Source organism: Barbatula barbatula (assembly GCF_947034865.1).
Source record: "Barbatula barbatula genome assembly, chromosome: 5".
In the NCBI taxonomy this organism is placed as follows: Eukaryota; Metazoa; Chordata; class Actinopteri; order Cypriniformes; family Nemacheilidae; genus Barbatula; species Barbatula barbatula.
This window is the reverse complement of record NC_136769.1, coordinates 232966-250469: the sequence shown is the minus strand read 5'-3', so window position 1 is coordinate 250469 and position 17504 is coordinate 232966. Positions and strand designations below refer to the sequence as shown.

At 42.4% G+C, this 17504-nt stretch overlaps 1 protein-coding gene and 1 long non-coding RNA gene across 3 annotated transcripts; one reads left to right on the top strand and one right to left on the bottom strand.

Moving 5' to 3' along the window:
• Positions 1 to 1698: 1698 nt before the first annotated feature.
• LOC306894002 lies at positions 1699 to 4914 on the bottom strand. Its single transcript, XR_013786652.1, has 3 exons — positions 4844 to 4914; positions 3553 to 3664; positions 1699 to 2900 (listed from the first exon to the last, which is right to left on the bottom strand). It is a non-coding gene; the product is annotated as an uncharacterized lncRNA (long non-coding RNA).
• A 3441-nt stretch (positions 4915 to 8355) lies between these two features.
• Positions 8356 to 17355, top strand: srebf2 (sterol regulatory element binding transcription factor 2). 2 transcript variants are annotated; one of them, XM_079456667.1, is made up of 20 exons: positions 8356 to 8707; positions 9851 to 10059; positions 10215 to 10356; positions 12269 to 12420; positions 12566 to 12712; positions 12795 to 13064; positions 13138 to 13252; positions 13329 to 13480; positions 13562 to 13763; positions 13850 to 14025; positions 14112 to 14361; positions 14599 to 14765; positions 15127 to 15298; positions 15370 to 15475; positions 15558 to 15667; positions 15743 to 15875; positions 15956 to 16121; positions 16196 to 16372; positions 16450 to 16549; positions 16626 to 17355. In XM_079456667.1, the coding sequence occupies exons 1-20, from the start codon at positions 8626 to 8628 to the stop codon at positions 16826 to 16828; spliced, it is 3231 nt and encodes a 1076-aa protein (XP_079312793.1). In that variant the 5' UTR covers positions 8356 to 8625; the 3' UTR covers positions 16829 to 17355. The 2 variants fall into 2 exon arrangements, with proteins under 2 accessions (XP_079312793.1, XP_079312792.1); XM_079456666.1 differs by having other exon boundaries at positions 8459 to 8707; positions 12224 to 12420.
• The last annotated feature ends 149 nt before the right edge of the window (positions 17356 to 17504 follow it).

The window sequence follows — 17504 nt, the reverse complement described above, 5'->3', positions numbered from 1 at the left end:
TTTTAAACAAACTCTCTCGCTCTTTATTGGCATGATTGCGTGTTCTTACAATAATGCAAAAGCATTGAACATATAACAACAGACATTACAGTCAAATTAAAATAAGAGATAAATATAGAATGAAATAGAACATGAAGCAAATGAAAGATCAATATCAAGTGTAGATTTGAGGCAGAAACATGAGAATGTAATAAAGTAAAGAGTGTAAATGAGCATTGAGATGATGTGATGTAACATCCGCTCTGTTCATGTGAAAGTGTTTCTCTCTCATCATCTTCATCACAATGAAGGAGAAAGTGTGTCTCTGTCTCGCCGTGAGCACAGACTCCATGTTTGTTTCTGTTTTACATCTTCAACAGTCTAGAGATCATCTGACAGATTGTGTTTTCTGTTCAGGGTCTGATAGCATTCTAGTTTACTTTGGGTTTCACTTTCCTTTTCCCAACGATCTAAAGATGACTTGTTCTGAATATCTCTCTCTCTCAAATGACACATCACCACCAATATCATTTGAATCCTGCAAAAGAAGTGTAAGCTTTATTGAATTTACATTTTGCATTTATGCATTTGGCAGATGCTTTTATCCAAAGCGTCTTGGGATTATTATTATTATATAATGTAATAATAATTATATTATACAAATTGCTGAAATGAAAATGTTCTGGTTGAGCCTTATTAAGATCTGATGGTTTTAGGGATTGTCTTGATACTTGACGTTTAAAAAGCATTAAATGCAAAAAGAAAATGTTATTGATAAATGAGTAAAACAGCTTCTTTATAGCCTCTGGTGTGGAGAAACGTTATGGTGTGGCAACAAATCCAAGAATTTCACTTAAATTAACATTCATTTGTATAACGGCTATTTAAACACATAACAGCATAAAGACAGTGTACATAACATATGATTTAATCATGCTACAGATACATATGAATGAGTTGAGTTCCAGAGAAACTGAAGAGATCATAACACGACTGACTGTGTGTCGTGTATTTTACATGTTGTTTAGTATCGTGGCAGACATCACAGATTCGTGCTGCTGTACTGAGATCTGGTTTATTAGGAGATCGCACGTGTCACGATCTGTTTAAAAGCCTTACAGGACTTTTATTAATGCAAAGCTGCGATGACCTTTCAATCGAGAAACATGTGCTGTCCTGTGATTGGCTGGTGTGTTTTTGAATGTTACAGCACACGCCCCTCACTGGCTGCTTTGACGCACACAGTAAACTCGATGAGTGTTTCTAGAAAACATTAAACATTATTATAAAAGAGTCTGAAACGGCATGTACATGATTTAGTTTGTGATTTTAAATCCTGATCCAGAAGAAGACTTGATCAATGATAAATCCTCTATTAGACTGAAGCGGAAGTTAGATGACGTAACGCTTCCGCTCTTCGTTGTTTCTGTTCTTTAAGGGGCGCATCTGAAGAGGCTCGTGAACCTCTAAAATATAAAAGACCACATATATTATACTTACAGGACTACAGCGATGTTTCTCTATTGAAATGTTATGATATTGGCCTTATAGACAGAAATCTGACACATCGTTTTAATCTCGGATCAGTAATCTAATGTTGTATCGCCATCTGCCGACCGTGTTAGTCTTTACACCTGTTATTTTACTTGAGGTTTTCAAACAGTTTAAACAACTCAAACAGGTTCTCCTGATTTAAAGAAATCATTTCAAAATACAAATACATGAAACCGCCATACTGCAAAATTTATTTTGAACAATAAATATACTGAAAAGGACATCGAGAGCGTTCAAGACCTTAATGGACACCAGGGGGCGCCATATGATCACAAATTATGTTCAACCCATCAAACAGTCTTACAGAATTATTATAAAATGAAAATGTGCTTTATTTTAGTTTTTAAAAAGGAGAAAAGACAAGTTTAATGGTCAAGTGTTCTTTGCACACACACAAATAAACATTTAAGGTTCACAAGAGCTCTGAGAATTTGAATATGTACAAGATACATAAAAATAAGTCATAAAAATCCACAGGACTGTACAAATAATGTAAGTGCGTGAAAATCTCTTCTGGGTTTCAAACAAGTCAGGAGCTTTTATCACATGAAGTTAATTATTACTAAGACAATTTCAACTCGCAGCTCAACTTGTATTGATACCAGAATGTTTTTTAAAGAGATAAAAACCTAAAAGGTGAGAACTTTAGGTTACAGTTCAACACAAAGATATTAAATCATGATATAAACCCACAGAGCCGTACTGAGGCCTTAGAAATGTGCCCAGCTGATGTCATTTTCAGTTTAACTTCTTCATTATAAAGAATTTGATGAAAATGATGAATTCAACTGTAAATAAAGGGCAAAAATGAGGAACGCTTCACGAATTTGCGTGTCATCCTTGCGCAGGGGCCATGCTAATCTTCTCTGTATCGTTCCAATTTTAGTATATGTGCTGCCGAAGCAAGCACGAATAAACAACCTGGACGCTGGATATTTATACCACGGTCCTCCTGTAACCCCTCTGATAGATGGTAAATGGACCAACCATATGTCCTGGTCTTTGGCTGGCACATTCCTGATACAAACCTGGTACATTTGCTATACCGTTACAAATCCAAGCCTCACATAAGTGATTAAACCTTTAAAAACAAGATATTTAGTGTAAACTACGTCCGTCTGCCCAGGACCAGGCAAACATGCAAAACCGAAGACCTTCGAACAACCAGGATTGGCTCTCAGTGGTGACGTCCCGAAGCTTTGTCATTCATCCCCTCCCCCGGAACAGACGTTTCCTATCCGCCCCGCACCCCGACCGGTTTCACCACACTAAAGAGCACATTCCACAGTCCCCCGGCGCTCAAAGACTGAACGGTGGGGTGTTGAGACGAAAGCAGTCCATGCTTGTGTTCTGTCTCCGTCTACCAGCTCATAGAAAAGAAAAACACATGTTTAGTCACATTTCAGAACAAAGCCGATCAAAGACTAGACAAAAGATTATTTCCAAATGTACATAAAAACATTCTGAGTAGGAGCGCAAGCTTTGACGCATTTCATTATATATGACTATTCATGTTGCTATTATTCATTGTTTATTAATATGACCCATAACAACATTAGATGTAATGCCTCTGTCTACCACCAGGTGCTGTCGAGCACAACTTTTTATTCTTTTAAACTAAATGTTCATCATCTAAATGTTTCAAGACACAATTTACCTCTTTCACGTTTAATATCATTTTTATAAAATAAATTTTTAACATGGTTCATTTTTAATAAGATTGATGTAATGTCTGCAAGCTGTAATGCCTCTCCCTACCACTAGAGACTCTCTAACATAAGTAATGTCTTTCTCCACACCAGAGGCTGTGCATTTAACTTTCTGCAAGTTTACTGGTGTCCCAATAAAATGTTATTTTTGCCTTTAATGTTATTAATGTCAAGTTATCAAAACAATCCCTAAAACCATCAGATCTAAATGAGGCTCAACCAGAACATTTTCATTTCAGCAGTTTGTAGAGTACAATGCAATGCAATGCAAGTCTGCCGAATGTGTAAATGTAAAATCAATAAAGCTTACAGGATTCAAATGACATTAGTGGTGACGTGTGTGTTTACTTGACCTGATGAAGTGACAGGAGCTGGCGCATTGATGGCCTCCTCCTGTTGTTCTCTCATCAGCCCAATATTAGCTGTGCGACAGAGAAAAACAAACATTAAATCATCATCATCTAACATGCATGATTCTCAGTAGGGTTTCTGTATTGTTAAGGGTGTGTCTGCCAGCATTGAGGTTGTAAGAGGCTCCTGACCCCTCACATGAACCTCAGGCTCTGGATTTTGTGGCACCTAAAATAAAACAATGAAAATTAAACAATGCTGAAACAAATACAGACCTTAATGGGCAGTTTAATTTAGCACGAAACTGCGATTCTTTTGACGTCTCAACCGATTGAATCGTCACATCGCAAGTTCAGCCTGTATTCATTCATTTGAGAACCTTTAACTTGATCTTTCTTAAATAAGGCAAAACAACACCTAAAGCTTTATGGGAAAAGATTGATCATTTAACAGTTCTTTTCCGTATCAACATGTGACGAGCGAACAAACATTCACATGAGTAATGTCTGTTAAACATTAACAACCAATGACATATAAGCAGTGTGCGCACATTCTCTTAATGCGATAAACAAACAAACAAACCTGTAATCCAGTCAGTCGACCAGACCAGACCAGACCAGACCAGACCGCAGACTTAATCCAGCAGCAATAAATCCACGAGACCAGAAGAAATATAATCCGAAACGACACATTCGCCAAATCAAATGAATCCAATAATAAATCCAAAGAAGTGTCACATAAAGTCCTCACGTGCAGCGACAGCAAAACTTTATCTCTCCGTCGAAACAAATGCGTTGATCCGAAAACAACGACGAAATCCAGTGTCCCTGTATGTCTCTCTCTCTCTATATATAACTCATGTTCTACGACACATCCATGTATGATCCATGAACCCCGCTAATAACAGCACCTGACGCGTAAAGATCCACGCAAACAGTCTCTTTCATTCATTATAAATGACTTCTTTTGTTCAGTTCACTAAAGTCCATACCAGACATTTTTTCATCTTGCTCCCACAAATCATCCAATAAACCCCGTTTAAACATGATGAAGCACAACCCGTGTGCTCCCCATACCGACACACCTGTAGTATGGAGCAGAAACTGTGCCAAAACTTAACAGACAAATCCAGAGTTTTGCAAACAAACGCTCAACTCCGAAACAAACAGAAAGCGTTTCATTAATACATCATGCAATTCGACACAAAATGCCAATTTGTATAATATAAATGTACTGTGTTTAAGTCTCACCTGCTCATGAGTTTCTCCCGGATTGATTTTCTCACAAATGCATGTTGCAATTCCCTCTTATAAAACAGCAGGTGGTGCTATCGGGAATTTTACACTAGTTTCTACAGGAAGAAAATATGAACATTACCTTGAGTGCCGCCCTTTGCAGTGCCAGAACCGGAATTAAGACTAATTTCATTCATCATGTTTCATTCAGTAAGTCTCATGACATTTATTGAAACTGTCAATAATAATCAGTTGCTGTTCTTAATAATACATTGGTTTTAATATACAAATAACGTACAACAAACTGGATTGTTTGTCACCCCTTCCACTCCATCTCATTCTCTCGTTCTTGTTTCCCAAATGTTTACGTTCACAAAGCACACTTCTTTGACAAGGAAACTATCTTAGAAGGGAATTTTCACGTAATTTTTCTGTTTATATCAGGGCCGGCTCTAGGCATGGGCAGGGCTGAACCCACCTAGACGTCTGTCTTGCTCACACAATGAGAATCAAAAACTATAACCAAAAATGGTTTGTATTTTCTATTGGCTGAAAGCAACGAAGCTCGTCACTTCACTGCTCTGGCTTCAGTTTGTAAAAGAGAAGCATGCTACACGCTACAGGTGGAAGCAAAATACTGTGCAAAGGAATTTTAGCTGCACTGAACTTATGTCAAATGAATTGTGTGGTAAAATCACATTAATTTATTCGTTTTTGCGGTCTTATTTTGTACAGCTACCATTTGCTTGCAATCTATAGGCTAGATTTAAACCAATTTACTTTTAGTAAACTCTGAAAGCTCCCTGTCTATGTCAAACACCCCAATTCACGTTGCAGGTGGTAGCGAAACACTGCAAAAGAGTTTAGTTTAGGCCTGATGCGTGCTCACAATACCACATAAAAACAGCAGACACGATGTTAAGTTCTTTGTTCACTGAAATCAGATTAATTGGTTGAAGCCCAGATCAGATTCAAGTCACTTATGTTCACACCCTCCTACACCCCATCAAGAACCTTCACACCCTACTACACTCCTACACCCCATCAAGAACCTTCACACCCTACTACACTCCTACACCCCATCAAGAACCTTTACACCCTACTACACTCCTACACCCCATCAAGAACCTTCACACCCTACTACACTCCTACACCCCATCAAGAACCTTCACTCCCTACTACACTCCTAGACCCCATCAAGAACCTTCACACCCTACTACACTCCTACACCCCGTCAAGAACCTTCACACCCTACTACACTCCTACACCCCATCAAGAACCTTCACACCCTACTACACTCCTACACTCCATCAAGAACCTTCACACCCTACTACACTCCTACACCCCATCAAGAACCTCCACACCCTACTACACTCCTACACCCCATCAAGAACCTTCACACCCTCCTACACTCCTACACTCCATCAATAACCTTCACACCCTACTACACCCCATCAAGAACCTTCACACCCTACTACACTCCTACACCCCATCAAGAACCTTCACACCCAACTACAGTCCTACACCCCATCAAGAACCTTCACACCCTCCTACACCCCATCAAGAACCTTCACACCCTACTACACTCCTACACCCCATCAAGAACCCTGCGTTCAGCAAACGAGCGGTATGTCTTGTCTTCTCATAAGGGCATTACAGCTCTTTCCTGCTCATTCTCCTTCACAATTCCTTCCTGGTGGAACATTCTTCCCAACGCTGTCCGGTCAACCACATCTCTCAAAACCTTCAAAAATCTACTTCAAACCATCTCTTCTGTGAATACTAGACAGACAAAAATACGTAAACTAACCCTCTCTCTCTCTCTTCTCTCAACAGGTATTGTTCTGGCTTTTGTTGAAACTAGTAACTCTTTTATGACATATCGCTTATTGCTCTCTGAACTCTTTGTAAGTCGCTTTGGATAAAAGCATCTGCTAAATGACTCAATGTAAACGTTTGTTTCAGAGTTGAATTTCTTTAGCAAAAAATGTTGTGTTTATTTGCAAAATGCTGAATTTCTTTTTAAAGTATAGGCACAATTTTCGCTCCACACTCCTGTTGTCTCATTATCCCCCTAACGCCGATATTCCATGGCAATTATGTACCAGAGTGCCACCCAGTGGACATAAACATAACAGAAGACAAATAGCTTCTACAGTATCCATTTTAATCCTTGGTGTTTCAAGTCTTACAAAACCTTTACCTGAACCGAACCGAACCGAACCGAACCGAACTCCGACCATTAAAAACCTATGATTGTTAAACTTGCCAAAAAACACGTTGCGTGATGACGTCAGACTCGAAACACCAAAGGATTTAGTGAGCGTGCGAGCCTGTTCCAATGTTCCACTTTTCCTGCATCCTTATTGGCCTGTCTTCTGGCTCGCCTTTGGTCTGTTCCATTTAGCGAGCTTCCCGATATGGTCATGACGAGTAGCTTGCCATTGGTTCTTTGCAAAAGTTCCACTAAGCGTGCACTCCGATTGGCTTGTGGGTGTAGTGCGAGCGGCGTCATTAGCGGACGTTCCCCGTGTGATCGGTAATAATGTCAAAGGAAACTTTTCATACAAACCACTATAATGTCTTATATGAATATCTTAAAAAACCCTTAAAGTGCTTTCAGGCACTTTACTCTCATTTATTTCCTGTCAGAGAAACTTTGTTCCGGTCAGTAAAGAAGCGTTTTTACTCTTATCAGACGCGTTCTGTCAGCATACGAGTAAAAATTTCATTTAAATGCGATTAATAGTCTTTGATCCAGTGTGAAAAATCTCTTGTAAAAGTGTATAATTCACTTTCTTCTGCAGAACCAGAACATGATATTTTCTTATGTGCTCTAACGGAAGAAAGACTCAGTTTCATAACCACACACATGATGACGTATTGATTCTTTTTGTTTGGTTTTGTGAAAGCTTGTTTGAGAAGATTTCACTGTTTATCATGTAATGTATAATAAACACGTTAAACCTTTAAACCTGAATGAAGTTTGAATGTTTTGAATTTTAATTATGAAATACATTTACATTTATTCATTTGGCAGAAGCTTTTCTCTCTCTCTCTCTCTCTCCAATATAGAATGAAATATAAAGTAACGTATATGTAAGTCAACAAATGAAATTTATAAAATACAAATATCTATATCAAATGTAGATTATAGGCAGACACATCTCTCTCTTTGTTTTGACATTACAGCTCTTACATACAAACTGTTTAAAAAGTGTCTGGATGCAAGTGGTGACAGATAAAAGTTACAACATATCTAGGAACATATATTTCCTTTTTAGATAGTTGCGATATTTGTAAACTTTATATTTAGTTATTAATTGTATAATTTTCAAGCATGTTAAGCGATTAATCGAGCCATCTCTCGTTCTCATATTAACATATTCAATGATCCGTTTTAAACTCCGCCCATTCATTAAATAATAACGAATACGCTTTATTTCCTATGAGATGCGTAGGCGTGGATTCGTTTAAGTGGGCGTGTCGATGCTAATGCTACCAGCGCCTCTGCTCATCGACGTATCATCGGACCACGGTCCAGCGAGCGCCCGGATTGGCTTACAGCTCCTGATCTTACGACGGCAATTGCCGAGCCCGAGCCAATCGGACTGGAGCATCATTGTTTGTGATTGACGTCACCGCTGGAAAGCAAGATGGCCGCTTGTGTTCGGTGAACGCGCTACCGACACCGGAACCGCCGCAAGAGAGAACCCGCAGAAAGGCTGTAAATGTGTTGAACTCCTTTCTGATCACAGAATAAAGCGACAGAGACGCGTGTCGTCCCGCACGAGAGGATGGACGCCGCGGGGTTCATGGACACCATATACCCGACCCTATCCGAACTGGGCGATGAGTTCACACTGGGAGACATCGACGGTAAGAGACCCGAATCCGTGACCGTGAGCTCCGGGTTCAGCTCGTGTGTGTCAACGCTGATGTCATGCTGTTCCGTACGAGTGTGATGATGTAAACATCATGTGTGTGTGATGTGTCAGATGAGTGTGTCAGATGAGTGTGTGTGTGTGTGTGTGTGTGTGTGTTATGACATGTGTTCTTTACCGTTTTGAGTTGTTTTGTGTTGACATACCTTTCTGTGCAAAAGTTGTTGATGTGACTTTGGCTGCAGATGTTAAAACAAACAAACAAACGCACACACACACACACACACAGACACTTGGGGCCAGTTGTATACACTTAGCAGCACTGACTAGCAATTATTTAAGACCAATCAGACTTTTCAGATTTCGATTAGCCCTAATCTACCTTAAACTGACTATAAGAAGTTATGACCAGTTAATGCAACCGGCTCCAGATCTCATCATCAGTCAACATTATATTCACTGCACTTTATATGAATTTAATTCATAAATGATTTTACACACATGCACAGTTTTTGTTTGTTGGTTATGATTTATAATAGATGTGTTATCATCGGTTTTTACTGTCGTAAAGTTGTAAACCATTTGATCAAACGTGACACTAAAATACACACTTTCTCTCAAGGTCTGATGTGTGAGTTCAAGGCTGCGGTGGTGTGTGTGTGTGTGTGTGTTGGGTCATCGGTGTGTGTAGTAATAATAATAAAAATATGTTTTATTTATATAAGGCCTTTCCAGGGCTCAAGGACGCTTTACAATAAACAAACAACAATAAAGGCAGTTGACAAAGACAGCGGTAGATGAAAATTAGGTGAATGGGGCAGCACATATATACAAAATAATAATAAAGAAATAAAAAAATATATATATGAATTATGACATTCAGAAAATAAGTGAGTTTTGAGCATGGATTTGAATTCAGAAATAGTGTTAACAGAACAGAGAGATCGGGGGAGAGAGTTCAACATTTTGGGTGCAACAACACTAAATGTTCGGCCACTGGTGTGTCACGCTCATGAGAGATTTCAGCTGTACACACATGATGATGATCTTCTGTGTTGAGTTCTGCTGTCATAGGCCAGCTGTGTATCACTATCAGTGGATGAAACTCACGTTTGTGTTTGTGTTGTGTGTTCATCAGAGATGCTGCAGTTTGTCAGTAATCAGGGGGATTTTCCGGATCTATTTGAAGATCAGATGGGGGGCGGTTCTGTCGCTCCTGTACGGGCACCTCCACAGACGGCCCCTAGCACCATACTGACCCCTCCGCACACCCCCGTACAGACCATCAGCCAGATTCAAACACGCACGCCACCGCTGCTGCAGCCCAGACCGCAGCCCATCACACAGGTGAGCTCTGACCACACCCACTTACACACTGACCACACCCACTCACCGCCCATCACACAGGTGAGCTGTGACCACACCCCACAGATATTGAGGGTATTGTAGTTTTGTTGTATGTTTCTGTTTTCAGTCTCACTGACCTGTGATTTTCTATGCAGGTGCAGACGTTTCCAGTTCAGACTCTGGCTGTGCAAACGCAGGCGCAGCCGCAAACAGTGATGATCACTCCAACTGCCACAGCATCTCGTTTTATTCAGAATCAAGTCATCTGTCAGCAGAACCCCAGCGCCAGCTTCCAGGGTAACACACACAACCAGAGATGGGCAGAATTTCAATCAAATGTATTTAATTACTTTTGAGGATTTTGTAATTTGTATTTTCCTAAACCAAAAAAAGTCAAATGTAATTTGTACGGTAATCATATGCTTTGAGAGACTGCATTTTGTTTTTAAAATACTTAAATAGCTTTTCAAATATGTCGTTTTATTCTTGCGTACAATAACTTTCAACACCAGGCAGGGGTGGCACCACTTATCAGAAATAAATGAAAATATTTAAGAATAAAATATATTAAGAGGTATTTAAGTATACCTTTAAATGACCGATTTAAATACGTTCCATGTATACAACATGCAATCTTAATGGTAAACAAAACTTACACTCCAGTACCTCCCTAAAACATATAAGATGCTCAACTAAAGACTGACTTGGGTAATCACAACAATTGCATTAGTCCTATTGATATCATTTCAAGCTAAACACACATGTGCTTCAGAAAAACAGACAGACATTCATTACTAGATTCAAACAGATGCTACATGCACACATGACGGTCATTTGACTATAAAACATAATAAACTTTATGGAGTCAGGGTCTGTTTATCCAACAGGGAAAACACTTTTTAATGAGGGCCATTGTACTTTGGTTTCACTCCACACGCTTCATTTAGCATTTTTGGAGACGCAGCTGAAAACAGAAATTATTACATGTTTTAAAAATGATATGTTCACATTCCGTTGTCACTTATTTACCCTATTTCAGTCAACGTTTCTCCAACCAGAAATACTTCATTGAAGGACTCCACATAAAGAATGTTGTTCCTGAAAATGTTAGCAATAATGAACGGACGATCATGGACGAGCGTCTAAACTCGGGGTAAACCCCCCCTGCTGAATTATAGGTTTTGATTTATCTTTTCAGACCAGACCTGTCTGTTATTAGGTGCAGTTTACTTCTTACGGGGCTGATGATCATATTAAATTGGTGTCTTGAACTGGCAGTTTCATTATTTTACATGACGTTTGGGTGGTTTTTACATTGGAAAACATCTAAAGTATAATAAGTTATACACTACTTTCTACCCGTGTTTTGAGGCCGTCTCGACAAACATTCTGATTTATGGACGTGCCGCATTGAAGACTTGGAAGTAAATGCCCACTGCTGTGATTGGATAGCAGTTTGTGTAGTAAACTTAGTTGGAGTCTTCCGTGAATTTGGTTAGAGACGTAACGTTAGGTTAAACATGATCAGGACACATCCAGCGATCTCTAACAAAGCAACAGTGACGGATAATACAAATATGTTTTACTCACGTAAGATTGCTGCTCCATTCCTGTCGGATCCATCTTGTGTTACTCCAGTGCTGTCATGCGGGAACTAGTGGGCGTGGCTAGAGAAGTAGGCGTTTATATATTCTGTGGAGGCGGTGTTTAACCTATCTAGGATCTGGCATTCGCTGGGCCTGGTGTCAATAACTGTTGTCATTTCAGTAACAAGGACGTTTTCAGTTCTGACGCTTACAGGATGTTCGCTTGAATACGACCACCTCTTATATAATAACAGCTCGGGTTCAAATTGATGTCTTAATTCATCGACCATTTAAAGTGACGTGTAGCCCTACATGTGTATATTGTTGCTGAAATCTGATTGGTTAATGGACAGTTTAGTTTGGACGACTCTTCTATGTCTAACTCCACGGTTAGATACTCTCACACTTCCTTGCAAACATTTTTGTATTTTCAAATGAAAAGTTACTTGTATTTTAATTAAATACATTTTTTACAGCAGTCTCTTGTACTTTATTTAAATACATTTTATGAGTAGGTATTTGACATTTGTAACTAAATACTTTTCGATGTATTTGTGCCCATCTCTGCACACAACCAGATGATGCACAACAGCAGTGTTCTAAACGACTGCTTCTCCTCACAGTCCTCCAGCCGCAGATGCAGAGCATTATGACATCACCACAGGTCCAGCCAATGACCATCCAGCATCAGCGTGTGTTGACTTCAACCGGTCAGACCATCCAGACGCTCTCCACAGCGCCCGCCACTGTACACACAGTCTCTCAACAATTACCTGTAAGTCACACACGCGCTTACCCACAATTCCCTGCTGCTGTCTGGAAACATGTGTACTGTGTAGTATGCGTACTACTGCACACTACAAGCTGTATGCTGTGTAGGATATGGTCAGACATGATGCTGTTTTCTGATTGGCTCTCAGATGTTGGTGCATCAGCCTCAGCTCCTGAAAACAGATTCTTTGCTTCTGACGACACTGAAACCGGACGGAACTCAAGTTCTCTCGACAGTCCAGAACCCCACCGGCATAACAACCCTGACCACACCCATACAGACCACCGCCCTGCAGGTTGCTGTATATCCATAACGTGAGAAATAAAAGAAAATGTCTTGTTGTGTTTGCACTCACTTTTCACTTCTCTCTCTCTCAGACGTTAATGGGCGGCAACATTCTGACCACCGTCCCAGTCATGATGGGAGGTGGAGACAAACTGCCCATCAAACAGATGTCACCCATCACTGCCCACAGCGGGAGCGGCCATAGGGTGGATCAGGGCATGACCGTTGCCCTGGGAACCGGAGGAGTTGTCAAAGAGGGCGAGAGAAGAACGACGCACAACGTCATCGAGAAGCGCTACCGCTCGTCCATAAACGACAAAATCCTGGAGCTCCGTGACCTGGTGATGGGCAGCGACGCTAAGGTTTGTCTCGTCCTCACGCTGCTGTCGTCCTGGGCTCACGATCGACAAACATGTTTTGTTTTTTCTGTCACAGATGCACAAATCAGGCATCCTGCGCAAAGCCATCGACTACATCAAATACCTGCAGCAGATAAACCACAAACTCCGGCAGGAGAACCTCACGCTGAAGATGGCCAATCAGAAGAACAGTGAGTCACATGACCTCCACATACACACGCACACACTTACAGACCTCTCGCTCACCTGTGTGTGTGTGTGTCTCAGAGACTGTGTGTCTGTCAGATGATGTGGACATGAAGGCCGAGGCGGCGATGATTTCTCCTCCTCCGTCTGATTCGGGTTCCAGTTCTCCTCCTCAGCTCTCGCCCTTCTGCATCGACTCGGAACCGTCCAGTCCACTGATGGACGGCGAGCAGGTCAGAGACACAACATTAGGCTTCATGTGAAGCTGTTGTGTAAAGATGTTGTTTCTGAGAGTGTTTCTTGTTGTAAATCAGATGAAGAGTGAGCCGGGTTCTCCGTCGTCGGTGGGTGTGATGGATCGCTCTCGTCTGCTGCTCTGCGCTCTCACGTTCCTCTGCCTGTCTCTCAATCCTCTGCCGTCTCTGTTGGGTTCAGAGGAGCGCTGGAGTTCATCTGTCACTCACGGACCCTCGCGCTCTCTCTCCTCGCTGCCCCCCGGACCCTCGCAGGACTTCGGTAAGACAGAGAGAGAGTTCAGTGTGATCTCCAGTCAGTCGTGTGTTCTCTCATCTCATGTCTCTCTCTCTCTGTGTGTGTGTCAGTGGAGTGGATGCGGTTGCTGTTGCCGTGGTTTCTGGTGTGGGTTCTGAGCGGGGTGGGCGTGGTTTGGGGGTGTGTCCGGGTGCTGTATCTGTGGGAACCGGTGACGCCCCTCCATTCGCCCAAATCTGTGAGCTTCTGGAGACATCGCAAACAAGCCGACCTACAACTCTACAGGGTACAAACACACGCATCACACAACTACACACACGCATCACACAAACATCACACAAATACACACATAATTGCAAATATGTGTTTCAGAGTGATTATTCGTCTGCGGCGGCGAGTCTTCAGACGTGTCTGTCAGTGTTATCCAGAGTTCTGCCCATCACCACATTCGACATCACCTGCTCTCTCTCCTGGAATCTGATTCGCTATTGTCTGAGAAAACCCACCCCTTTGAGCTGGCTGGTACGTTTGGTTGGTGGGAAGCAGGAGAGGGAGGAATCAAAGACCAGCTCAAGGGACGCAGCGCTGGTGTATCATAAACTCAGTCAACTGCAGCTCACAGGTGTGTGTGTGTGTAGACTTGGTTTGTATATGTTAGTGGGGACCTAAAGCTGAATACACACCAGACTCGTGTCACTGTGGGGACCAAAAGCTTATAAAGTGTACAGAACGATCATTTTTGTAAATCTAAAAATGCTAAAAGTTTTCTAGGATCTTTACATTTAGGGGTTAGTTAGATTCCCTCCCCACGGAGATAATAAAACATACGTGTGTGTGTGTGCGTGTGTGTGTGTTTCAGGTAAGCTGGAGCGGAGTCCTCTGTGGGGTGTTTGTGTTTCTCTCAGCGCGGTGAATCTGTCTAAAAGTGCAGAAGGGAAGATTTCAGTCACGCAACAGATTGAGATCTTTGTGACGGCAGCCATCAGCCTGAGGACATCGCTGGGAAAACATCTCACCTGCCTTCCTGTGAGCACACACACACACCAGCACACATTATACACACACACACACACACACACACACACACACACAGACATACCAGGACACATTATACACACACACAATTTATACAGACAGACACACCAGCACACATTATACACACACACACACACACACACACACACACAGACATACCAGGACACATTATACACACATTATACACACACACACACACACACACACACAATTTATACAGACAGACACACCAGCACACATTATACACACACACACACACACACATACCAGGACACATTATACACACACACACACACACACAATTTATACAGACAGACACACTGAAGTCTCTCTCTCTCTCTCTCTCTCTCAGGGTTATCTGTTAAGTTGTGCTGAGACTTTGGCCTGTCAATCAGACTCTAAGCCCCTCCCAGACAGTCTGCTCTGGATCTTCACGCCATTGGGCCGTCAGTTTTTCCTGAGCTGTGATTGGTCAGTGAGGTCAGAGAGCAGCGAGCAGATTTTCACCTCTCAGAGAGATCAGGGTGAGACAAACAAACAAACAAACACAGCCAATCACAGCCGAGGAATGTGTTCATGTGTTTTCTGTCTGCAGTGGATCCCGTAGCACAACTGCACCGCTGCTTCTGTGAGAAACTTCTGGAACGAGCCGTACACACACTGATCGAGCCACAGAGCAGCAAACACACAGAGGATTCTGGGTACAGACACGCACACACGCGCTCGCTCTTGAAACAGCATAGCAACACACGTGATGGTGAGCTGTCATTGACGTGTTTGTAGGGAGTTCTCTGGAGTTCTGGAGTTCCTGCAGCTGTTGAACAGTTGCACTGAAGACTCCGCCCCCTCGACCGCCCCCTTCCCCGCCCTGGCCAATCAGAACACAGCACCAGGTTTGTGTGGCTGTATTTTCACATCCTTGTGTCTGTTGTGAGTGTTGATGTTATCGTCGACTCTTGTGTGTTCAGTGAAGGACCCCGTGTGCCGCTGGTGGGCGTCGGTGCTAAAGGCCGCGGTTCATTGGCTGCAGGGTGATGATGCGTCTGTGAGGTCACTGCTGTCGGAGGCGGAGCGTATGCCCAGAGCTCTTCACACTCTAGAGTGAGCGATAAACATCATGAAAAGTGTTTGTGTGTCACCCGTGTGTAACTCTCCTGTAAGCCTGTGTGTGTGTGTGTCAGTCATCCTCTGCCCAAGGCTGTGTTGGCGTTGTGTAAGGCCGTTCAGATGAGTGTGTGTCCTCAGAAGGGAGAGGCCGTGTCCAACTGTCTTGCTCACTGTCAGCGTGCCGGCGCTCACCTGCACGTCAGTGTGTCGCAGTCACACAACTTCACCTGGCTACACAAGGTACGACACACGCTCACAACATCATTGCATTGCGCTCTGGGATTGACGTACAAACGAATGAGGTCTTCTTTCAGGGGGTGGAGCTTCTGGTGTGTGACCTCCTCCTGACTCTGAGAACCAGCCTATGGCAGCGCGGCGGGGGTTCTAATGGAGAGCCTGGCCCCGCCCCCGGAGCACAGCTGGCTGGATTTCAGAGGGACTTGAGCTCTTTGAGGAAACTCGGACAAGCTCATAGACAAGCTCAACACAAGGTGACCTTTGACCCACGCCTTCACATTCTAACGCGCTCGTCGGACAATGACGTTAAACGTGATGTTCGTGTCTTCAGCTGTTCCTCCACGAGACTACTGTCAGACTGATGGCCGGAGCCAGTCCTACACGCACACACCAACTGCTGCGAAACCGAACGCACAACTACAACACGACAGGTAAACGCGTGGAACGCCAGCACAGCAGTGACTGTCAACGGCATTAATGTGTTGTTGTTTGTGTTGATGTCATCAGATGGGGAGCGCGAGAGAGCTCATGTCATTCTGTTGGCGTGCCGTCACCTGCCGCTGCCCTTACTGACGCCTCCGGGTCACCGCGCTCGTCTGCTCGCTGAAGCCAAACGTACGCTGGAGAGAGTCGGAGATCGCCGCTCGCTGCAGGACTGTCAACAGATTCTACTGAGACTGGGAGGAGGGACCACCATCGCTGCGTCATAACACACACACACACACTTACGTCAGTGAGGAAATCAATATGAGATGTATAATAGATTCACACACACACACACACACGTGCGATCGGTTCAGTGTGTATTTACCTCCTCAGCTACCTCTTTCGCACACACACTTAAACACACGTTGTACAGAACCATGTAGAGACCAAAGTCTTTAGGAACACATGGATGGGGGGGGGGGGTAATTATCATGTGTAATTAGCTCATGTCACGTGCTTTATTATGTATTTGCTTATTGTTGTTCATGAGGATTTTCTGTTAACTATTTGACATATTTGGCAACATTAGTTCAGGACTTCTATTATGAAGACACATGACGATCAGATAAAAGTCTCACACACAGAGGGAAGAAACTTGTGTTTTTATTTTGTTCAGTTTTCCTAATTTAAAGTGTTCAAGGTTCTGCTTGTGTTTTTAACTCTTTCACTCGCTCGTGTTTGTTTTTTTGTGCGGATTTCTATTTCTTGATCTTGTTTTTTAAATAAAACTGCAGATGCCATTGAAAAAGCAGCATGTGTTTGGTCTGTCTGTAGATCGGTTGGGAATGTGTTTCTAAAGTTTAATAAATGTAATGTTGTTTGTGCCACAGATGATATATCTATTATTAATAACCACATGATTAGTTATGATCATTAACAGAAAAACAGATGTCTTAAAGA

What these genes read in the sequence shown, in the direction of transcription:
- srebf2 (XM_079456666.1), top strand. Translation starts at nt 8,626, where the DNA reads ATGGACGCCGCGGGGTTCATGGACACCATATACCCGACCCTATCCGAA. An exon ending in CAGTCTCTCAACAATTACCT is followed by an intron (nt 12,421 to 12,565) that starts GTAAGTCACACA and finishes ATTGGCTCTCAG; the next exon opens with ATGTTGGTGCATCAGCCTCA. An exon ending in CAGTCAACTGCAGCTCACAG is followed by an intron (nt 14,362 to 14,598) that starts GTGTGTGTGTGT and finishes TGTGTGTTTCAG; the next exon opens with GTAAGCTGGAGCGGAGTCCT.